At 41.4% G+C, this 24,734-nt stretch overlaps 2 protein-coding genes across 3 annotated transcripts; one reads left to right on the top strand and one right to left on the bottom strand.

Moving 5' to 3' along the window:
- The first annotated feature begins 842 nt into the window (after positions 1-842).
- On the top strand, positions 843-24,734 carry pdia6 (protein disulfide isomerase family A, member 6). Of its 2 annotated transcripts, XM_050058947.1 has the most exons (14): positions 843-949; positions 14,421-14,619; positions 14,948-15,089; positions 17,352-17,409; positions 19,340-19,466; positions 19,839-19,942; positions 20,023-20,162; positions 20,569-20,683; positions 21,787-21,927; positions 22,520-22,604; positions 22,783-22,855; positions 22,946-23,104; positions 23,192-23,288; positions 24,038-24,734. In XM_050058947.1, the coding sequence occupies exons 1-14, from the start codon at positions 869-871 to the stop codon at positions 24,107-24,109; spliced, it is 1,593 nt and encodes a 530-aa protein (XP_049914904.1). In that variant the 5' UTR covers positions 843-868; the 3' UTR covers positions 24,110-24,734. The 2 variants fall into 2 exon arrangements, with proteins under 2 accessions (XP_049914904.1, XP_049914905.1); XM_050058948.1 differs by lacking the exon at positions 843-949 and having other exon boundaries at positions 14,325-14,619; positions 20,026-20,162.
- Positions 8,253-10,508, bottom strand: LOC126399127 (potassium voltage-gated channel subfamily F member 1-like). The gene has a single exon (XM_050058949.1). It carries the CDS (start codon positions 10,210-10,212, stop codon positions 8,713-8,715), a length of 1,500 nt encoding a protein of 499 aa, XP_049914906.1. The 5' UTR covers positions 10,213-10,508; the 3' UTR covers positions 8,253-8,712.

Below are 24,734 nucleotides of genomic sequence, written 5' to 3'. Positions count from 1 at the left end.
TAGTTATTATAACAGTGAAACAAAGACTGACCCTGCTGTACAGGAACCAGTGAAGGGACGCAGGGAAACTTGCAGTGAACATGCAGATGAACGTTGTTTGATTTCCCCCGGAGATCCCTGCCCGTATAGCAATGTTCATCTGCACACACTGCGATGCCACACAGCTGGTTCAATATCAGCAAAGTTTCCCTTTATATTCATTGTCTTGTGTGGCGATCAGCAGTGATGTGGTGGTTCACTTTTACACTGTGATCTGTAGCCTATAGTTCGGCTTTAGCTTCTAACTATCTTTGTCTTTTTAACCTGTTGTTGCTGCTGAGTCAGTTTGACATCCTGGATATATCCTTCAAACACAGACTGTAGACCCCTCTGTCTGCTTCTCTCTGGAATCACTGTTTCATTTTTCTAAAAACATGATAATATGTCTTCAGGGAGTGCAGTTAGTTACAGTGTGGACTCCATGCTTACTGCAACAGCTTGTTGGACCACCACAAAGGGGTGGGGCTTAGCAAAAGGTAAATTCTTACTAGGAGAAGTTTCAGCTGGTTGCAATCTGCAGTCCTTTCCAGATGCCTCTAAATCCCCCTAAATCTTACACAGTGTTTCTTTGAAAGTAATGCCAAATTTAATGACTGAAACTCCCAGGTGTGGTGCAGATTTGAAATGAAAAGGACTGTGTAGGGACATAGATGCACAACATAACAAGCTGGAGTTTGTATTGAATTTCTATTTGTCTGTGCTGTTTGTTTCCTACAGGGATTTCACTATTTTTAGACGTGAGTAGAAGAGGATCCCTGACCTAAAGGTCGATGGAAAGGGGAACTGGGAGAGGCAAGAGGGGTCTCTGTGAGTCCGTGCTGTCATCAAAATGGTTTGGTGTAACCGAAAACCAATATGCCAGTACGTCACCAGAAAACAATTGGCACTTGGAGTCAGCTGGACGAGACATGTGAGGTTCAGGGATCATTTTTATTCCCTAAAACACTCATGATTGTGCCCATTAATTTACTGTACAGTGTTGTGTTCAGAGTCTCCGGGTCTCTCTGTTTATTTACACCCCCCCCCGAAGCAACACTAGATTTAATGAAATATTAAAGTGTGATATTGAAACAAACATAACATCCTATAGACTTGTTAATTATTCTTCACCCTCACTGCATCTCGCTTAGCCGTGGAATAAAAGCAACATAATGTAAACACCACTACAACAAAAATAGAAAAGCAATTTAATCACCAGCTGGAAAATTTGAAGAACTTCCCTGAAACACACACCTACACAGATTGTGATCCTTTTCGTCTGTTTGGAGGATTTAGACAAATCTGTGCTGCACATACACATGCATCAGACATCTTTTTATTCAAAGGCGTATGAGTCAAGTAAACACTTTGCCCACCACATCTTCAGAAATGCTGGGAAAAAAAACAGATGCATCTTCACTCTAAAACCCCGTCTCAGGACATAACGACCACGAGCATCTAGAAGTATGTATTGATTTAGCAGCTGCAACAATTCTCACAACAATGGTTAGGTTTTTCGAAGGGATAATGATCGGCGTTCTGAGTAAACGCTCAGGAATACCTCTCATCTTAAACACCCACTGAATGCTGCAGATGACCAACATGTGGGTGTAAAAATTAGTGATTAGCCAGCAGATCGCAGCAGGTCACAGCAGAGTAGATCGCACATGGCCGTGGGTATATGGGTGAAGAAGTGCATGTGTGTGTGTGCAATTATTTGTGTGCACTTGTAGGTAGGCGGTTGAGAGGAGGGGGGGAATGTTTGTACATGCCAGCGTGTGCTTGTAAATCTAAATTTGAACCTGAAGTCGCATGTGCATCTGCTGGAGGAACATTGTTCCGTTACACAATACACGCCTTTGACATTCCAGCTCCACCTGTCAGCGTGTACAAAGGCCTTTCTCCCCCAAGGCTTTGACATGTGTGAATCTGCTGCTGGCCAGGAGAGATAGCAGAGAGTCCTGTATAGGACATGTGTGGGCGGACAGCGTGCAGAGTCCTGCCTGACCTCCTTCGTGATCTTTCTTTCAGGCTGCATAACTTAGAGTGGAGCTCGGTGGAAAACATCACTGAAGAGGTAGCTCGCGCTGAATCGATGCTCTCGCACTAATCAAACACGCTGGCGTCTTGTCTCCAATGACTGATGCAGCCACCCTGTTAGTAAAGCAGCAGTAAGATGCATCACCCTTCTTTATGCCATTAAAATGTGATGTAGTGATCACATGGCTTCAAATTTACTATTCTGACATTTACTCTAAGGCCCCCCATCAGGTCAGACACCATAAAACTTCAATTAAACACCCAGTCTCTCTACTAGCCTGGTGTAGCGACACATTTTGACAAACAAAGGCCTGTCTCAATTAGGCGCCTGAGGCATGCACTATGAAGCCAGGTCACTTTACCCAGGATATCTTTTTGTTATCTGGTCTGACTAACCCTAACATTGGCTGTCTGGATAACTGGTACTAGAAAGCTGGTTAACAGTTCAGGCAGCTGTGGGTTTCCCTATCCAGCTAGCATGTTCATGTGAAAGAAGCGGGGGTGTTAATTACGAGCATCATCAGAACAATGACTGAAGTAGGCTGCTTCATATCATATGACATGAAACAGTACCAAAAGTGTCTGTGACTGCGAGACAGTAAAAAGTCAGTGATGTGATGATATAAATTATACTCTGTAATTTTACAACAGACAATGTAGAAATATGGAAAATACTATCCAAAAATACAACTTTGGCTAAGACTTACATTACGTGCACGTATCACTAGACTGTATGTGACATTTTTTTGCCTTTTAGTTGGATGATGATGAAACTACTCTGAATATGTCTCATAAAACACAAAGTGAAAGCCACAGTGTAGGAATTTCTCCCATCTAATGTTGAAATGACAGGCAGGCCAATCACAGCATCCCTTTCAAAACCTCTCTCCTTCAGCAGCTCTCTCCACCTGGGAAAGGCTACCCTGATGTTGACCCTCGTTTTTTGGATTCGCCGGTCAAATTGCCTTTTTGATTCCCTTTTGCGCTTTCTTGGCGACGAGGGTTCCGTCTCCCGTGATGCTGCATATGCATGATCCTGCATTATGCTCAATGAGTGAGACTTTGTTATGCTGCAGTAGTGCCAGGGTAGTAGCGAAGCGCCTCTTGCTCCTCTCCTTCGGCTTCTCAGTCACGCAGCGCTGGCCTGGCTCTCAACGGAAACGCCGAAGGCGGGGCTGTATGTCTCTTGCTGGTGGATGTATTTTCAAGATGGTGAAATGTTATGGAACCCCCCAGACGACTTACCCGCACAATGTACAAAGAAATCCGAAATTGTCCTTTTACGAGAATAAGTCAGATTATTGGTGGAGGTAATGATACACCAATGATGACATATTTATGAATGCAGACATTGTTTTGTGCCAATAAACAACTGAAAATGTTACACAATGTCCCTTTAAGGATGGGAAAGTAGCCTTGTTAATGACTAATGAGCCTATCTGACCGAAATGTTGCATTTATAATTACAGGAGCCAATTAACAGTGTGTGGATTATTTTACTAATGAAATTTGAAGTTTTCATTGCAGGTGTCTCATGTTATTTTGAGCTGCAGTGATGGTATCATGGTGTAAAATAGCAACACTGTTACTGTAGACTAAAATAAATCTTGCGTAAGTTAAAATCCTGCTAAAATAATGTGTTTCGTGATGTAAACAAGCTCTCGAAACAGTCTTTAAAACCAAAGGAAATAGAGCCCTGAAACAATGAATTAATTCACACCTTCGCAGGGGTGAAGGCGATTTAAATGTCGTGAATGGTCCCATTTTTTTTCTTTAATAGGTCCTTGAAAAGTCATGGAAAAGTTTTGAAATTTTGTCAGTGAAGATGTGTCAGATCCCTACTTAAGATATACTGTGCAAGATTGTCGGCAACAGTTTTTTAAAAACTCTCGTCAGTAAACGTTTAAGTGAAGCCAACCCCAGGTTTACTATCATTTGGCATTCGCCTCACTATATTTGCGTTTTTAACTGTGTGGCCCCTGATTGCTACCTTTCTAGGCTTGACCTCACCTAAGCGCTGCGGGCTACATGTCTATAAACGACCAGATCACAGAAAATACTGTAAGATGAAAATAGGAATATCCAGGCAGAGGGCAGAGTCTCTGCAGAAACATTCACTGTCACACAGTTCTAGTGGGTCATAAGTGATGATTGAGAGGGGTTACTTCTGCATGAAGTCAAACCCTGTGTAGTATATTTTTACCCACAGCACTGTCACACCATAAAACAATGAGACAAGAATAATTTGAAGTGGCTCGTGGGTGGTTCCGCGAATCTGGGGTTACCATATAGACACGGCCATCTTCTGGGCCCCATAGCATCACGTGACAGACCCAGAAGTTGTAACTCCATGGTTTGACTAACTATGTTAAATTGGCTTTAAAGCCCGGTGCACTTCCTGAGGGCTTGGTTCAAGGTTCAGGGGACCATATGGAAAGATAGTTGAGTATTTCAACCAATTAAAAAACTGAAACTGCTTGCTGAAATTATTACTTTCCTATGTCAGCCATTTATCCATTATTACTTTTAGCTAATTTTCTCTAACTATTTCAACTATTTTGCAAGCTATTAAATGCTGAGCTGCTGATAGATAAAATAGTTGGCTGAATGCAATGGATAAATAGTTGAAATGTCCAAATATGACTGGAAACTTGCCCAGAGACCAAAACTGAAACCAAAACGATAATGTCACAATATCATCTTTTAGAAAAATCAATAAGATTTAATGACAACTGGTTTGAAATTGATTTAAATTTGGAACATGTTGAGTTGCTGAAGTTGAGTCATTGAGGCTGTGGATGAATATCAGATTTTTTAAAAACAGGCTGGGAACCAGTGATGCACAGTTTGGCGAAGGTAACTGGGAAATCTTAAATGTTAGCTTCCCTCCAGCTGGAAGTTGAACCCACATCAGAGTTGAGGGCAAATATATCCACCCATCAACCACCCAAACCTTCTTCTGCATCGTCCCACTGCCAGGCTACCTGCTGCTGATAATGCCCTCCTCTTCTCCTTCATTTGCCCAAAATTCGTTGGAAACACCAAATGCCCAAACCACATATTTACATTCAAGATGCCCATTTCACAAAATCGGACTGGGCACAGGAACACGGTCCTGACATAAATCATCCCTCCAGGCTGCAGCAGAATCAAACCACTGACATCTGAGACGTGAGGTTTGAATTAAATATGTCAAATTTTAATTATAACTCCCCCACTGCGCCGGCTGAAGTAGTTTCTAAAGACTGCTCTATTTGTGCAGCAAGTTTCATGTCACTCAGACTAATGGTGTAGGAGTGGAGACCTTTCAAACTGTGAAAATTTAACCTTTAAATACAGCTCCCATTAAGCCAATTTAGAGTCCCTTTTTCAAAAACGCAGGACAGTGTGAAAACGCATCGCCCTTTCGAGTTCATCAAAATAAGAGCAGTGATGCATTAAGACAGATTTTACAGGCAGACACTCTCTAGTGATACTCTTACATCTTCTATTTATGCTGCCCTGATAATGCATGTGCTTTTGAATTAATGAAAAAAGTCCTTATTATTGATATTATTTATTTATAATTCCATCAGAAATCCATCTCTTTTACTCAGATGTGCAGGTTAGATAGCTGCACACTGGGCTTTTAAAGTTTAAAGAGATAGATCACATCTTTTTTAAGTGGGACTGTTTAAGGTATTTATCCATTATTACACACAGTACATGTCTGTCAGCATACCCTCAGTTTGGAGAAGCAGACAGGAGTACAGCCACACAATGTACTGCAGTATATTGCATATTTTAGCCACCTAAATAAAGTCCTTCCTAAAAAAATCAATATCAGTTTAAGTGTGCGCCGTATTTAGATTATTTTTACTGCTTTATACCTAACCATCAGACAGCCATTTCCGATGGGGAAATGAAACCATTATATTGCTCTCTTCAAAGCCAGACTCCGTTAAGAAAATGTATTATTTAATATCGCTGGACACAGAGCTGCTGGTCTACCGCTGCCTCGACCAGTTTGTTTGTTTGTCTTATTGTGTGACTTTGGTGTTTAAAAGTGTAAGTCCCTAACACATTCTCACTCTGACAGCGTCACATATTAACGTTCGGTCATGGACTATCCATGACCAAGGTACCCTGGATGCGTTGGTTGTTAACAGTCTGGGGTGCTGAGTCAAGTTCTGCCTGTTACATGTGCTGTCTTCTTTCAAAATACACTTCTGTTTTCACAGGAAATTTAACGTTTACATGCAGTCTCTTTCAAAATAAGTCTATGGTTTTTGGATACATCCTCCATCCGTCCTGCCCGCCCTAATCGGACTTTCGCCGCCTTAACTTTTGTTGTTGTCCCACTGCATTTCCCCCTGACCCTGCCCAGCTGCATTTTATGCCGACATGAAAGAATGACTTTTTACTTACGTGCCTGACGCCAGAAGTCACTGACTAAGCACCGGTTTTCGAGGACTACGGAGTGACACAGGGTTGAAGTCACAACAAAAACTAACTAACTGATCAGCAAGCCAAAATTGCATTTTTTTTTTTTTTCAGTGGGATTTGGTGGCTTCGATGAAAGCATACAGGAACGGCTTCCCATCACAATGGGCTGTCTGATGCAAAGAAAAAAAACTTTCAGTGTCACCTACATTTAAAATGTTATAGACTGTTTTAGGTTGGACTTTTTTAGGAGGCTGAAATATGTTTTGCTGCTGACCCCTGTCCACAGCAGTACATTGTTTAGCTTCTGTGTCTGCAATCCTGCCACTTCTCCAAACTGGGGATGTGTTGACTGACATCTACTGTATGTAAAGCCCCGTTTCCACCAAACACTTTCAGTATGGTACCTTTGGAACCAAAAGTAACCCTTCAGACATGGTACCCAGACCCTAACGTTTCCACCGCAAACTGTACTCTGTGTGGGTGGGGTTGTTGTCACTCACTGCTCCGTCCAGCACTCACTGTATTTCCTCCTTTATCAGTCTGCACCTTGTTTATCGTCCACAGAACGAGGCTGCATGCCAACATTTTCAGAACATAATAGAACAGGCTGCAGTGAGAGTCTCTCTCAGGGGTTTAGGAATGATGCTCCACAACGCTTTTTTTTTTCTGTGAGTGAGGATTAGAATATATGCAGTTCACATAATCTGGTCAAAACTAATAAATATTTTTAAACGCTTGAAGATCCACTCATTACTAAAAGTCTGTGTCGTCCAAGAGAGACAGTAAAAACTAAAGTAATGGTCAAAGTTGTCACAGTGAAATTTAAGGTGTGCTGATTGATTCACATCGTCAGCTCATGCATTAAGTAACATTACAAGTTAACGTTCCACCTTAAAAGTCGCCGGCAGTTGGGCCAGTGCAAGAGGCAGCAAAACAGCCTTTCATTTTATAGTTACAGTTTACTACTAAAACTCTCAACAGTGTGAACAGTAGTAACATGAGCCTCAAAACCAGCCACAGCTCAGCCCTGAGCAGAGTGACCGTCCTCTACTGAACCAATCAACAGACTGCAGTGTTCACAGCTCCACCTTTTAGTACCAGATCTGTGTGCTAGGTACCCCAACAGAGGGGGGACCAAAAATGGGGACGGAACAGAACGGTTCCATTGGTACCATCCACAACTTTTCACAGTGGAAACAGGAAAAATAACTGAACTGTACCGTACTGCTCATGGAAAGGGGGCTTAACACACTAACTTTGGAAAACTACCCCACTCAAAAAAATAAATAAAATAAAATCATAACTCTCCCTTTAATAATTCAACCACTGGATTATTTTTATTCAGCCTCCAGCCTGTTGCTCCTTCCCCTCGCCCATAACTTGGTGGTCAAGTTATTCCTCCGGGGGGGAGCAGAGTGGTGACGGCTGCTGCAAAATTTAAACCCATTACAGGAGCATGTCCTGCAGCCTTCTGAGGTCCCGGTGTTGATTACATGATCCTGTCTGAAACTGCAGCCCACTGACACAGACACTGCTTTCAGCAGACATATTAGCTCACGATCACACAGTCTCATTTAAAGATTAGAAACAGAAATAAACTGCTCTGATGATATGTTGTTTTTATATTTTCTACCATCTCTGTCCTCTGGTGCACCTTTAACGTGTCCTTAGTGACCTCAGTGAAGTTTCTGGCATTTTAAGTCTCTATCAGTGTTAAATGTCTGTAGCTTTTCTTGTGATGCCTGCACACCCTTCAGTGATGACTACAGTTCTCTTTTCTCCTGGAGGAGCTGCCAATCTTTATTATTATTAAAAAACACATTCATTGTGATATATATCTGTACAGAGGAGTACGCTACAATGCAGTCTACAGTATGAGTGTGAGGACTGGGGATGGGGGAGTTATATAAGGAGCCTACATGGGGGGAATCGGTGTTCAAACACAAGCCCTCGGCCCTCCAGGGAGTCACTGCGCAAAGGCACAGCTCATCAAGTCAATATCTCACACATATGTCCCTTTAATAGCCGCGATCCCTCAAATGCATTAACGGTCCTTGGAGAGCTTTGCTGCGGTCCTGTTATCTCTACGAGGCTATTTACAATCACGTCTCCAATCACTGTGGTGTCATTAACCCCGGATTGTGCAGGATGAGTTTGGATCAGTCAGAAATTAATGATTAATTTGATGTTTTGTTCTTGATCTCGTTGTTTTCAGGTGATCTTCAGTGTTTAGGAGATGAAGTATTCAGTGGCCTCGGCTGTGCTTTCAAAGCTTGTGTCCATGCTGGGGGTCTGGATCCCCGCTGCCCCCCTGGGGTCCTTCAGTAAGGGGATGTATGTGTCGCTTTGACAGGAGCGCATGGCGTTGTCCCACACCCCTGCGCCGCAGACGTGTTTATGGGCGCCGGGCGCGGCCTTCAGCTCGCCGTCGCCGGAGCGCAGCGCCATCAGCTCGATCTCATGCTTGGCAGCGGTCTCCAGCACCTGTTGCTTGTTGTAGAACAAGACGAAATTGTTGATGATGGGGTGTATAGGCAGCGCTATGGCGATCACCCCGCACAGGAAGCTGATGGCCGCGTTACAGCGACCCAAAGTGGTCTTGGGGTAGACGTCTCCATAGCCCACCGTGGTCATGGTGATGACAGCCCACCAGAAGGACTGCGGGATGCTGGTGAACAAGGTCTCCGGGTGGTTCTGCTCCATGGTGTAGCCCAGTGCGGAGAACAGGAAGACCCCGACGCCCATGTACATGAGGAGCAGTCCCAGCTCTTTGAAGCTGCTCTTCAGGGCAGATGTGAGGGTCTGGAGTCCGGAGGAATGTCGTGCCAGCTTGAAAATGCGCGCAATGCGCATTATGCGTAAAGCCTGCACCGCCTGCTGCACGTTAGCCAGCTCCATCACTCCTGTGCCGAAGGAGGTCAGAATCAGCACCACATAGAAGGGCATGATCGCCATGAAGTCGATGATGTTCATGAAAGCCAGCATGAATTTGATTTTATTCGGGGAGGAGATCAGACGCAGGATGTACTCAATAGTGAACCAGCCGATGCACACCGTCTCGATGACCTCCAGAGTTGGGTTCTCCGTGAGGTTACCCTCCGCGTCCTCCACCTGCAGGTCGGGGATGGTCCCCACGCACATCACCACGGAGGAGACGAGGATGAAGATGAAAGAAACTATAGCGATTATGTGCGCAGGCAGCGAGGACTCCGGCTTCTCCATCAGCCTCCACAGGCACATCTGGAAGCGCTGCCAGCCTGCTGCAGACGGGTCTCCCTCCCGGTCCACCAGGATAGTTCTCACTTTCTCTGCGATCTCTGCAAGTTCATCCTCCACCTCCTTCAGGTGGCATTTACAGCACTCGTCCAGGAAATCAGAGTCGATCTTCCAGAACTCCATCTCCTTCATGAAACAAATGGGACAGATGCCTCGTTTCATGTGGATCTCTCCATAATAATACAGCTCTATTATACATTTAAAGGCTTCGGGGTCTCTGTCAAAATAAAATTCTCCTGTGTCAGGGTCGTAGTCGTCACACAGTGAGGATATTTCCTCAGCAGACTTGAGTGAACAGTCCACCAGCTCTGCCAGCCGGGTGTCCGGGTAGCGATTCAACACGTCCCCATACAACACCTGTTTCACCCCGCCGATGTTGACAACAATCTCCGTCTCCTCGCTGGCTTCAGAGCCGTTGCAGTCTGCGTACCGCGTCCTCTGGATCCCCCACATTATGGTGACAACAAGTCCGCCGCAAAAACAGCCCGAGATTTTCACACAACTGTGCCGTCAAAGTCAACACAAGTCACCAGAGGCTCGTGCGCTCTGCGTAAAACCGCCTAAACCATCTAATCTCTGGGTGATAGGAGAAAATATAATGTTTGCTCAGAGGTGACTGCAACGTGAAGTCTCCTCCGATCAACACAGCCGTGTAACAGTACGCCTGTGCGCTCCGAGAAAGTTGGCATTGAAGTGCGCGTAATGTCAAGTGAGCCACAATCAAACCACAAGACTTCCGGTAGACCCTTTCAAACAAAAATCCTCACAGACCAATTTTTCAAATATATATTTATTTCTGTATGTTGCAACACCGCCAAACACCCCCTAATGGAATATGAGCCAAGTCTTTAAAAATGGTGTCGTGGCTCCAGATGACTCAAACGTTTCCATTTTTAAAATAAAATTTGAATTATAAAAATATCTTCTTCTACAATTTTACCTCATATTTGCATGTCATTATGACTTCTTTTTTTTTTACCCGATGTTTCAGTTATTAGATATTCGAGGTGATACTCCAAAGACTGTAAATGTAAATATGTAAATATATTTTTTGTAAATGTTTTTGTAATTTTTTGTAATGTAGTTTTTGTAATTGTATTTTTTTTGTAAATGTATTTTTTTTTAATGTAGTTTTTGTAAATGTAATTATTTTTGTATATGTATTGTATTCCTGTGGTGTAATTTTGTACCGGTTTTGCATATAGCTACATGTGGTATCACATGACCTGTTGAGCGAGGTGTGTCTCCTCATCTTGTTCATGTCTGATGAAGGGCTGGTGCCCAAAACGTCACATGTGGTGATATGATTAAAAATTAAATATATATATGATTAATATTAATTGTATTTTATTAAATGTTTTAATTTTATTTTTAAAAAAAAATAGAAGGATGTATGTGCCTATCATTATTATTATTTTAAAAAAATGTTTAGAATGTATTTCTATTGTTAAAATTTTGATGTTTTTTTTAATTATTTCAAAACCATTATATGTATCACTCAGCAGAACCAAATAATTATTTAGATATCATAATTAATTAATATCAATGAGAGAAATTATATCAATCATTCAAGAGTGGTAAAATTATCAACAATATTGCCTGAAGATTAAAATTATATCACTCAAAATATCTAAAGGAGGAAAACAATAAGAGTAAACAAACGGAGAAAATAAAAATAAAAATATTTAAGATCCTGTAAATCAGCTGTTTATGATTTAGCACACCTTATGCTTTTATTTTTAAGGCTGCCTCCGTGGTTTCCGGTCACGCGCTCTGTGTGTGCCGTTGCTTTGACGCAGCGCAGTGCAGCCAGGCGCAGCACATCATAAATCTCCGCTGCATGTAATGAATTGTGAAGTGGCAAACAGGGAAATCAGAGACTCACACTCCGCTGGGGTTTGACGGCAGCTCGCAGAGCAACAATTAGTTAAAGGTAACAGGCAGCGCACGAGACACCAAACTCATCCTTTTATTATCTTTTACTACAGTAGGCTGTAAAATATATTTCCCACAGAGCTAGACGCATTATCCATCATCCATTTTGAATGTATTAAAGGCTATTACCGAATAATGCAGACAATAAAGACTCGGGCAAAGTAATAATCACTTAATCTGAGAGAGCATGGGCTCTATAAATATTATGATGTAATAAAACCTGCATTAAATGTCTCTTTACTGATGTCAGGTGATAATGAGGGGCCGGTGTAACACGGACTTGTGCCATTAGTGGATCAATTACAGGAGTTTAGTGTTGTTTTTAAGCTACTTTCACATATAAATCTGCAGAGTAAGATTTGTGACACTTTGAATTGTGAGTTGAGCTGAGCAGTTCTGCAGCAGCACACTGAATTATTGAATCATTGATTGACAGGCAGATCATTGAATATCCGAACAGTGCTTTCCCTTGTTGTTTGTCTCCACCTAGTGGCGACTTCTTCATATTACAGCAGCCTGCTTCTATTTTCCTGCTTGCAAACCATGGTGCAAACCACTGAGGATAGGGATCCATTAATAAGTGATTTTGAAAAGCCAAAGCACGGTACAATAAAGTCCAGACTTGCTGGACTACACTGGAGTAAAACCTGCAATTCAGTGGCATCAAGTCAAGCTTTGGCCAAGTGTTAGTGTCTTAATTTTCACATGAACAAAAACATAAAACTTTGAAAAAGTACTGAAGAAAATCTAATTGAAGCAACTTAATTTTTTTAAATGCTGCCAACTTTTTTATAATCCTATTTAAACAATGTTGAAAAACTAGTTGGAACAACTTGATTTTTATAAGTGATCAGCCTAAAAACTTGTGTTTATACTACCAGTTATTAAGTTAGCGCTAATAAAAACCTTTGTTTGTAGAGATAAAGCGATTATTCAACTGTGCAATATTTTTCAGTATACGACTTTATCATGCGCATAACTAGTTCTTACGTTTAATCTTATTCTATTCTTGTTTAATAAATTGTAGACAAATGTCACACTAACAGCCTCAGCACAGTGACGATATATATTTTATTTTTAATATTTTTATATCTTAAGTACTAGGGTTAAACACTGTAGCATAATGCACATTCTGTTATTTCATTTTTATTTTAATTTATTGCTTTATATTTACAAACTTCTACTTCATACTCTTGTTGTTGCTTCTTATAATTCTCTATTCTTTACGTCATTAATTTGTTGAACATGATTTAATCAGAAGTTGTCATAACTCAAAAAGATTGATGCAAACTGTTGGCTTAATTTTGTTGTTGTTGATGTTGAGCCAAAACGTTTGTTATTGGATTGTACAAGGCTACAGTGGAAGAACATCAAGTTAGGATATCTTTATTGGATCAAAAGAAGAAGTCAAAAAGAAGAAGAAGAAGTAAAAATAAGTCATTAAAGAATTACAAAAAAACTGACAAACTTGAGATGAAAGGGAAGTAAGTCTTCTTCTAAGGACATTTACATTTTGCTGTACTGCACATGTAAAAGTTATCAGTAGCAGTTTGTGATTATATTCATTTTAAAGCTCAAGTACAAGTTTGAGGCACTTTTTATTGTACAATACTTATATTTCTACTCTGCTACATTCTAAAGGTGAATATTAGACATTTTACTGTACTACAATTATGTGCTGTATGAATATGTCAGTTAGCTCCTCTTTAATCAGCTATAACAGTAAAATAGTGGTTACGCATTATTGCATCAGTAATGATAATCCAGTTCACACTGACAAGGGTTACTTTCCCTATATGACAGCCTGCTTTAGTTTCACTGCTAACACTTCCTGCCTGCCTTCAGTCTGCATGTCCTACATTTAGTCTCTACTCTTATGTGTGATGATTTATTTCATTTGTCGTATGGACTTTGTTTTTTTTATCTGTCTGTCTAGATATCTATCTCATACTCTTGATGTACATTTTTAAAAGCACTAAAATCAATCAGACTTTATTTAAAAAGTAACACAAAGTGTTCCACACAATAAAAGCATAATAATAATAATGACAGCATTTACATTTGATGGAGTACTTTTATACTGTGTTGTTGCTGCTTTAATTTAAGTGAAGGGTCTGAACACGTCTTCCACCACTGCCACTGAAAATGATAGCACAACTTTCTGTTGCCTGCTTTGATCTCAGTGGGACAAACCAGGTTAAATATGTACTGTACCAATGTAATAATGTACTACTATAAGACATTGTTACATCGAAAAGTGTATACATTTGTTAAGTAGCTCCTCTTTACTGGGCTACACATTAAGATAACAGTTACACATCATTGCATCAGTAATAATATTCCTTTACTTTAGATACTTAACATATATTCTACTGGTAATATCATACTTGGATTGTGTTTTTTTTTATCTATCTGGCTATTTATTTAATACTTCTGATATAAATGAGCTGATTTAACCAAAGTGTCTAAATACTTCTTCCACAACTGCCACTGATAGTTATAACACAACAGCAGCTTTTAGTAGTCTGCTTTGATTTCAGTGGGACAAACTTGGTTGAATAAAGGTTAAATTAAATGTAATAAAAGACATAAATCTGTAGTATGACACAGTGACATCATAACTTCACAGTCTCCTGTATATAAACATGACACAGTGTTCCACAGGCAAATCCTTGTTACATGTGTCTCCTCCTGATGCTGCCTTCTTCTCCTCCACTTGTCTTCAGGGTGCTGGGTCTCTAAACTACACGGCGCGCGCTGATTGGCTGAGCCGCAGCGTCGCCACCAGCGGACCAATCAGCGTGGGCCACGGTGAGCTTTTTCGATCTACTTTTTGTGGGCGCCGCAGCGGCAGCAGTCTGACTGTGTTGCTAACAGAGGAGCAGACCGGAGACCAGCTTACAACCATGGGGCCGCTTTTACTCGGTGAGTGACAACAACAGCGGCTTTTTACTTTAATAAAATTTCGTTTTTATCTCCGTGTTAATGTCGGCTGTGTTTGACATCGTGTTAGCCGCTGTGGTTAGCTTGACTAGCTAAGTTGAGGAGCACAGAACAGTGCCAGGCCTCTGTTATCGTTCAGTCAATGAATTAATAAACGACTATTTCAGTTCCTGTTACATAAATGTGCCTATAAACTGTATCTAAGTGGTCTTACAGTGTAATTTCAGTGCTTACTGTAGCTGCTGTGTTTCATTTAAACATGTCTGAGCTCACAGTGTTGAGAGTAAACCTTTTGTACCCTCTCCTCCAGGAGTGCTGGGCTGCTCCCTGCTGCTGTCTGTCCAAGCCTTTTACTCAGCCAGTGATGATGTGGTGGAGCTCAACCCCTCCAACTTCAACAGAGAGGTCATCCAGAGTGACAGTCTGTGGCTGGTGGAGTTTTACGCTCCCTGGTGAGTCCTTGTAACTTTGGTGGTGGTGATTCAGTGGCAACAAGTGTCCTCAGATCAACCTAAGGGACCATAGTGTCAATACAAGCGTCTCACACCAGCTCAGTGATGTTTGAGTCCTCTGTGTGTAGCTGCTCCTCCTCACAGAGACATTAACCTTTATGATCTGAGAGGACGTATATGCAAAACCAGTTCCTGCCTGGGTCGGATTGCAATCACACTGTTCAAGTTTGTTTGCAGAGTAAATCACAGGCAAGGTGTTTAAGTGCAGGATACAAGGGCGAGGATACAGGATGCAAGGATGAGGATACAGGATGCAAGGATGAGGATACAGGATGCAAGAATACAAGGATGAGAAACCAGGTTTATTACTATATTAAATATGTTTTAGCATAGATACAAGCAGAGAGCATGCTTACACAAACCCAACTCAACAAATTAAGTTATTTTTTGTCCAACTTAATCATTTATTGTATTTTAAATGCAATTTTAATTATTTCTTAATGGGTTACATTTAATTATTTAATGTAAGGATGCGCGATAATATCAGTACGCCATCATTATCGGCCAGTATCTGCTTTAAAATGCACAATGAATAAATATTACAGACATTGAAAAGTATTGTATTTCATGTCTTCGTCTGCTAATGGGCCATCATGATAAGAGCATTCATGCATAATATGATGTTAATTCCACTACAGAAGAGACTTGATGATCAATAAGATTAGCTAGGCAAAATAGCACATATATCTTTGTTGCTATTGGTTATCGGTCAAATGAGTTGTTAAATATTGGCCTATGGGACATCAGCAATAAGTCCAATATAGTGCAGTTATAGTTACTTTGATTTACACATCCGAAAAGAAGTGGGAGGAAGTATAAACTTATTAAATCCCACCCCTTCTCCATAAGTCATTGAGTGAAATGAAACAGACAGCTTCCATATGTAGATAAACCTTTTACCAAAACTTTTCTAAATATACCATTGTTATTACCATATAACTTTGTCACACAAAAATAACTCATGTATATAATATTATTTACCAAATATCTATCTAGCAAACACCTGTCATAGTATATCATATAAACTACCGATTATCCATGACTTACAAGTATAAACCAGTCAGAAATACATAATATATATATTACCTTTTATCTTTGCTTTATAAAAACATAAGTATTAATATTACATACATGTCTAAATCAACTTGGAAGTTAACTTAATCAGCTTGAATTCAAGCTCTCACAAACCAATTTCGAAGCCAATCCGATCAAATCTGTAGGAGGAGATTGTTAAAATACAACACGTGAGAAATGCCAAAAATGACCACGGAATTCAAAATGGCTGACTTGCTGTTGGGTTTTGGCAATAGGTCCCAGAGGCTTTTTTGTGCGTCAGGGCGTGATACGTGTGTGTGCCAATTTTTGTGCATGTCAGTGAAACATGCCATGGGGGCTGCACTTTAAAGGGCGTGGCCAAGTAATTTTGCCCCGCCCATTGACGAAACGTATATAACATGTCCAGGCCTATACTGTTAAGGAGCGTGTGAAGTTTCAGGCAGATTGAACCACGTACACTTCAGTTTATGCCAACTGCTGTGTTTTGGTGAAACATCGAATTTGGCCGTGTCGTTATGGCAACGCCGTTTGGTGACATTTCACCGTCTTAACAATATAACATAAGATCTTAAGGCCCCTATGACCACATTTGAGTTGGATACGGTCAACCTGCCAGGAGGAGCATGTTAAAGTCTAAAACATGTCATTTGCTGTCGTCACTAGGTGGCACTGTGAGTATGACGGAATATTGTCATGTAAATATAACATACATGTCTTAATCAACTTATAGCATGTCAGATTATATTCCTAGATGAGGCCATGATTTTCTTGACGTACCAGGACTGTACCTGTGAACAAGTACCCAGGAGGTGTACGTGCCCAAATCTGAGCCTTAAGTCTCTGCACATGGAAGGTGTTAAATATTCACTGGATGTGTTAATATTGAATAATTTGGTTCTGTGATTAATTTGAGTGACAGATACTTGTGATGCATTTTCAGTGTTATGACCACAGGAACATCTCCTGATGAAATGAAAATGTTTCTGAACTTGAATATTGTTTGTCAGCCATCTTTTTAATCTGCACAGATTTCTAACTCATGAAGTGTGTCTGTTGTAAAACTGTATTATTAGCTATAAAACATTTTCACCAACATGAAAGTGATCTTTTACTCACCTCCCTTCCCACTCTTGTTCATCACCACAGGTGCGGCCACTGTCGAAATCTGACTCCTGATTGGAAGAAGGCGGCCACTGCCCTCAAGGTAAACATAACGTCTCTCGTCATCTCGCCACGTACCAGAGGCCTGAGAAGTTAAACATACCCAGGATATCTTTTCCTCATCTGGCTTCATTAACCCTGCACTGGCCCTCTGGATAACCAGTATCATGACCCATGTTATCAACTAGCTCAGTCAACTTTCCCTATCCAGCCATGAATGCACATGCAGGAGGCGGGGCTGTGAATTAATAAAGTACTTAATATGGTATGAGATGAAACGGTGACACCATTTACCTGTGGTAACATTGTGTTTTAGGGACAAGAAAAAGTCATATTCATCAATGTAAAACAACAGTGTGTCATCTTAAAACAGAATAAGAAGTTGAGGAAACACCAGAGATAATTTCCTACTTTTAAAAGTACACCAAGGGTTAAAATATGTATTAATATAGATGACTGAAGTATAGTTCAGTTTGTGCCATTTAGTTGGATGAAGAAGACACTACGTTGAATTATTAACAAGTAATGACGGACTCCTGGTGCTACCAGAGTGAAGAGTAAAGGCATAGTTAATGACAGATGATGTCTGACAGACGTGTTGCCTTTTCAATAGCAGGGGCCAGTTAACAGTGTGTATATTTTTTTCCCTTGGTTTTATTTCCATTCGTCATCACACAGGTGTCTCATGTTGAGAGTGTAAAATCAGACTCAGTGTCGGCTCATGTTGGCTCGCATGTATGAACTTTGAAAATGAGCGCAGTTCTCATTCAGCATTTAAATTTACAAAAAAAAAATCAACCATCTACTCTTAAATAATGTTAACAGTGGCTGATTTTAGTCTAGTTTCCACGTCACTGCTGTGTTATGATAGAAATAATAATAATAATAGTACCAGACCCAATTTGTCAGATGCCTGATCAAAAAAAAATTTTCAGTGATATGATTGGTCAGTGGTCAGGGTGTTGACAGGTTGTGATCAGATCCTCTGAGGTGAACCTGCTCTGGAGCAGCTCAGCTGTTTAACATAAGTTAACCATGGTGATTTGTTCCGGTAAAAAGTGAACCAGCTTGGTAACACTTTACCTTGCTAACCCCAAATCCTGCTTCACAGCACAGGCCTCAGTCAGGACACAGACTGACATTAACTAGTTCTATTAAGGCAAAAATGACAAGTTCACATATCAGAATATTGTTAGTGAATACTGCTTTTGGCAGTAAGACAATAGCCTTAAGAAGAAGATGTGCTGTAATTAGAAATTTGCAGACATTAGAAACAATTACAACCCTGATTTAAAAAAAAGACTTAATTTGCAATGCCAGCCTCAAGACACTTCCCAAATGAAGACACTGATCTCTCAGTGTTCACACACAGACAGGCTTTAAATCTTTTAAAAACACTTTCAGAACTTCCAATTAGTGTCCTCAGGTACCAGACGCTTACAGTGGTATCAGGGTTGCAGATATAATGACCAACCTGGTACACTACAGTCATTCATTTTTCATTTCACTCAGCTAAAACAAACAAGACAAAGACAAAAGACGACACTGAAGCTGTACCACGATTAGGAAGCTCACAGCTTTGTTCCACCTACAAGTGTTTGAGGAGTTTGTAACTCAGCAGTGAGAATCGCAGCAGACAGAGGCGTGAGACGTGGGTAGATCCTGACTGCAGTCACATATTACTGAGTCCTGTTTTTATCTGACACAAACTTAATGTCATTCACTGTTTATTTCATGGAATGTGTTTTTCCGCACGTAGTTATCACCTCTCAGATAATTTATCCAAACAACATTGTGTGCGCGGAGATGAATCTTGCACACATCACTAACTGTTGCACTTGTTCACCGACACACTGACTTCCAGAGTTATGTGTGAAACAGCACATAGATGTGACGTGGAGGGAATGATTAACAGGCTCGCTGTATTTTACCCAGACTGCACACGCCAACCTGTTTGTTCTGTGATCCTGCAGGGTATCGTGAAGATTGGCGCCGTAGACGCAGACCAGCACAAGTCACTGGGGGGCCAGTATGGCGTCAGAGGATTCCCCACCATCAAGATCTTTGGAGCCAATAAGAACATGCCAGAGGAGTACCAAGGTAAAGACAGAACGCTGCTCCAAACAAAAAGTTGCTGTTGGTGAAGATGCAGCTTTCTGAATCCTCCACAGTGACATCATCAAGTCCTGATATCAATCTGCAGCAAAAAGATACATCTTAAAGAATTAAATAGAAGTTTAGACCAAAGATTCACGATGAAATTAGTTTAAATTTGCAACTACTAGGCTTCTCAGTTCAGAGAGACGGGGACATAGTCGTCAGAGAGGCAACACACTCACATGTCATCCTTTCTCAGTGAATCACTGATGTGCTCTCAAGCCCTTTTTGGACACTTTCTGACTGTTGAAGTTATTTTTAGGCAGACTTGATGATGTATAATAAGTTTGTGGCTGCCCCCTCTTCACCCGTCAGGTGGGCGCAGCAGCCAGGCCATCGTGGACGGAGCCATGAACGCTCTGCGCACTCTGGTGAAAGACAGGATGAGCGGCAAGTCTGGCAGCTCTGGCTACAAGCAGGTAGGCCCAGTAGTGAAACACTGAGGTTTGAAATTAGAAACACTGTGAACACTATTCAGTAACACTCAGCTTTCATCCAGCAGAGCAGCAGCGGCGGCGGCGGCGGCAGTAAGCAGGACGTGGTCGAGCTCACTGATGACAACTTTGACAAGATGGTGCTGGAGAGTGATGATGTGTGGCTGGTGGAGTTCTTCGCCCCGTGGTGTGGACACTGCAAGAAGTGAGTGTGGCACCTGACACAGTCCGTCCACAGCAACAAGGAGAAGAGGGACGAAATATCTGTCTCTAAGATTTCTGCCGCCCCAATACAGCAATGATTTTTGGAATTTTGTTTTTCTTTCCGGATAAAATGTCCCAGTAAATCCGGATAATCCACAGACCAGACTTTAAAACACTAATTCAGCACACAGTAATCCCTGTTAACACTGCTCAGTGAGACCTGAGCTGTGTTTCCTAAACCTTCAATCCACTTTGCAACATTTTTTACAGTTTACGTCAATATTTCAAAAGCACAGAATTATTTGGGAAACATCTAATATTGAACTTTGAATGATCTACAGTGGAATTATTCCTTTAAGTGTGTCATCGTCCTGTTTTTAACCATCCCTCTCCTCTGTTGCTGACAGCCTGGAGCCTGAGTGGGCAGCTGCAGCCACAGCTGTGAAGGAGCAGACCAAGGGCAAAGTTCGCCTCGGAGCTGTGGACGCTACCGTACACCAGGCTGTGTCCAGCCGCTACGGGGTAAGCAGGGATCAATAAGTTAATGTGGTGCAGTGGTGCACAGCTCTGATGGAAAATACTGTAACAGTAGACAAAAGTGAGAACACACTGCACACATGACTGCACAAGAGGACACAGTCGATTGGCCACAGCTGCTGAGATTAACTACATTTAAATAGCCAAACGTGATCATGATCTAGTGGCTACTGAGGTGTGGCTTTGACCTTGTAAATATGACAGCTTGTACGATCTGAAATGTCAAGTCTCAATCATGAAACGAGTTCTGTATAGTCGTGGTTAAACGTACACGCTCCTCCTCCTGGATTGGACATTTAATAAATGTCTCTGCAGCCTTTTAAGAGATTTTTTTTTTGAATAGGAAAATGAATGAATGTCCAAAAAAAACAACCTATATTTATGATTATCATACTAATACATTCAAACATATGGTCAAAAGTTCAAAAACTTCCAGCGCACACTAGAATATCAGGATTGACACAGAGTTTATTCAAAAATGTTTAAAAACAAAAGGAGCGAACAACGCGTTTCGCATGTTGCTTCATCAGATTGCGCTGGAAGTTTTTGAACTTTTGACTGTGATTTATCCTGCACCAGCTGGCACCTAGAAGAAGCACTGTGCTGCTGTGCACAGGGATTTACTTTTTTTTTTTACATTCAAACGTATGTCATGGAATACATATACATATGTATTTTTATTTTTAATTTTTTTGCCATTCAGGTCATTTCCTTGTTTGTTTGGTTGTTTTTTTTAATTTTTTTTTTTACTTTTCCTCCCTTGCTAATTTTCAGTATTTTTTCTTGTAACTTTTTACTATTTTTATATATATATATATATATTTATATATATTTATATTTTGTTTTGCTAATTTCTTCCCATGTTCTTTAAAGAAATCAAGCCAATTTGCCCAGGTTTCAAAGGGTTAAGCAGGCATTGCAGTGTCAATTTAACAGCTGTGTCTTACTGCTGAAGGTCACTCAGATGTGTCATATTGTACAGAATGATTAAAAGATATAGTATAGCTATAGCTGATCCCTGACTGGATGTCAATATGCAGCTGAATATGAGGCAGTTATTCACAGAGCTGTGTGTTTTGTGTGTGTAGATCCGTGGGTTTCCCACCATCAAGATTTTCCGCAAAGGCGAGGAGCCCGAGGATTACCAAGGAGGCCGCTCCCGTGGTGACATCATCGAGAGGGCTATGGATCTGTTCTCTGATAACGCCGCTCCTCCTGAGCTGCTGGAGGTCAGTACACTTGTGTATTTGCATCATGTTTAAATGAATGGGGAAAAAATCCCATGTTGATGCCAAGTCTTTTTTTTTTCCTGAGAAAATGTAACTCTTAAAACATTTCTTCTGAGATAATAACTCTCTGTAACAGATGTTTGAATCTGTTTTAACCCTTTGTGTTCTCACTTGATTTGGAAATCTTTATCTGTCCAGAGAAGAACAGACTTGGAAGTCTGGTTAAAATGGCGAGTTAGATTTCAGGGAGCAGGCAGGTTTATTTAAGGGCTAATGTTATATTAGACTGGCCCTCAGGATATCGTTTCAGGGCACTTGTTAGGAGGACCGGGTGAAGGATGTCTCCTTCATCCCAAGTGCTGTTGATATGCCTAATAGCAAATAGCGCAACGGCTGCACTTCTCTTGCACACTTGCATATTTGCACTCTTGTATGTGGCCTACTTGTACTTGGTATGAACTTCCATTCCCGTGCCCTACCTCTGAGATTTATTGTGTTGATGTTGTTTTTTGTTTGTTTTTTGTGAACCCTGGCTGTAAGATTATGTGGATTCACATAGAAGCTAAATGTGTTTTGTAAATGTTTGTCTCAGATCCTCAGTGAAGACATCCTGAAGAAGACCTGTGAGGACAGTCAGCTGTGTATAATCGCTGTCCTGCCACACATCCTGGACACAGGTGAGACCAGACACACCTCTCACTCTGAACTTAAGTAGTTCACTAATTTCTAGGGCGGCCCCCGACTAAGAATTTTCCAAGTCGACCAACAGTCGTCATTTAGGGCCATTAGTCGACTACTCGCCTAATGACTAGTTTTTTAATTCACTCACCATCCTCTGTCGTCGTATCTCAACAGGAGCAGCAGGTAGAAACGGCTACCTGGAGGTGATGATTAAGATGGCTGAGAAGTACAAGAAGAAGATGTGGGGGTGAGGACCAGAGATTATCATTATTATTATTATTATTATTAAAATGACTTATTACTACTGTGACTAATGGCTCGCTCTCCCCTCCATCAGCTGGATGTGGACTGAGGCCGGAGCTCAGATGCAGCTGGAGGCCTCTCTGGGTATCGGTGGATTCGGCTATCCCGCCATGGCCGCCATCAACACACGCAAGATGAAGTTTGCTCTGCTCAGGGGCTCCTTCAGTGAGACGGGCATCCATGAGTTCCTCAGGTAGAAATCATTTTTATTCGATACAAGAATCTAAGTGAAAATATTTTTAGAGTGAGCTGGATAACAGAGCTTATGTCTTGTCTACAGGGAGCTGTCTGTGGGCCGCGGGTCAACTGCCACACTGGGAGGTGGAGCCCTGCCAAAGATTAACACTGTTGAGCCTTGGGACGGGAAGGATGGACAGGTGAGTGGGAGCTTCTCGTGGTCAGAGGTTTTAATACTCTATGTACAGATGATAACAGGTTTGAGGCCTTCAACCACACAGTGTTAAGCTGAGCAGACACTGTACGCTTACTGTTACTGTTAAACACACAGCTTTACTATGTCTGACAATTCCACTGACGTCAACTCAAACAAGACGAACTCATCCCTAACAGCGCTGACTTAAAGATAAAGGGAGCGTTTGGTAAAATTTAATTTAAAGTATTTCGAGCCCTGCACTCGGTCTGTTCTGCAGTGAAGTTCAGTTTTATCACAGCACAGTCTCAGTCAAAACTTTTAGCCTCAACATATAAAACATTCCTCAAATAATATTAAAACAAGCTTATCTCAGTTTGAATGCAAGAGAGTCGACCAAAATTGCAGACATGCCAGAAATCCAACCAATCGTGCGACAGCCAGATCATTGATCAGTCATGCAGTTAATTGGGAGTCTTGACCCCCCCCTCCAGCTGAACATGAAACAGATCTGGCTGAAGTTCAGCCCAGGTGTAAAATTAGTGTGGGGTTAAAATGGGCTTTAATGCGCACTTTATGAACCTAGCTGCTCTCTGCTGCTTCTGTACTGCACACAGAATAACATATCAACACTCACGTATGTAATACAGCAGTTGGAACTCTACTGATTGTCATCTATAAATGAATGTGGCACGTTTTCATGTTTACAACCATCTCTGCTAACAGTCTGTCTTAATTTTACCCCGTCACCTGCAGCTTCCCGAGGAGGAGGATTACGACCTCAGCGATGTGGACCTGGATGATGACCTTGATAAAGATGAGTTATGAGCCCAAACTGCGAAGGATCTGATCCAGACTGACTTGGTTGGATCTGGTCTGGACTGGTCTGGTCTGGTCCTGTGCGACCCGCCTCCCCTCTCCTGTGGATGAATGGGAGGCCCGGTCGCCCAGCTACTGAAATACTTCAGAACAGACACATGAGAGACACCTGCAGTTTCTCACATCATCTTTGTCAGTCACACGGGGACAGCACGGAGGAGGAGGAGGCGTGTGTGTGTGTCCCCGGAGTGAACTCTGCCTCACATACCTGCTGAACGTTGGCCGCTGCCAGCTGAGGAGAGGAGGGAGGAGGTTCTGAATGTGGCATTTTGGTTGTTCATTCAAGTCTTTTCCAAACATTGCTCCGCTCTCCCCTCTTCAGCCACTCTGAACACCTGTTTTAAAATGTGGACTTGTCAACGTAACACTTCAATGTCCAACCTAATGTGACTCCTCTATATCTTTGTTTTCTCTTTTTAAACCAGTCAGTGAGAATCTCGGTGGGTTTGCATCATGTTTGTCCAGGACAAGGGGGATACTGTGGGACTTTTTGTGTAGATTTTTCTTACACGACTTTATTTCAATTGTGTGAAAACAAAATTTTTGTTACAAAAATAAAAAGGAATAAAAACAA

This window comes from Epinephelus moara, chromosome 12 (genome assembly GCF_006386435.1).
Source record: "Epinephelus moara isolate mb chromosome 12, YSFRI_EMoa_1.0, whole genome shotgun sequence".
Lineage (NCBI taxonomy): Eukaryota > Metazoa > Chordata > Actinopteri > Perciformes > Serranidae > Epinephelus > Epinephelus moara.
Note: the sequence above shows the minus strand (reverse complement) of the source record. Positions and strands in the feature narration are given on the sequence as shown.

Coding starts and splice junctions, on each gene's coding strand:
- pdia6 (XM_050058947.1), top strand. CDS start 869: ATGGTTTGGTGTAACCGAAAACCAATATGCCAGTACGTCACCAGAAAA. Junction 21,928..22,519: donor CTCCTCCTGAGCTGCTGGAG/GTCAGTACACTT, acceptor TGTTTGTCTCAG/ATCCTCAGTGAAGACATCCT. Junction 23,289..24,037: donor GGGACGGGAAGGATGGACAG/GTGAGTGGGAGC, acceptor CGTCACCTGCAG/CTTCCCGAGGAGGAGGATTA.
- LOC126399127 (XM_050058949.1), bottom strand. CDS start 10,212: ATGTGGGGGATCCAGAGGACGCGGTACGCAGACTGCAACGGCTCTGAA.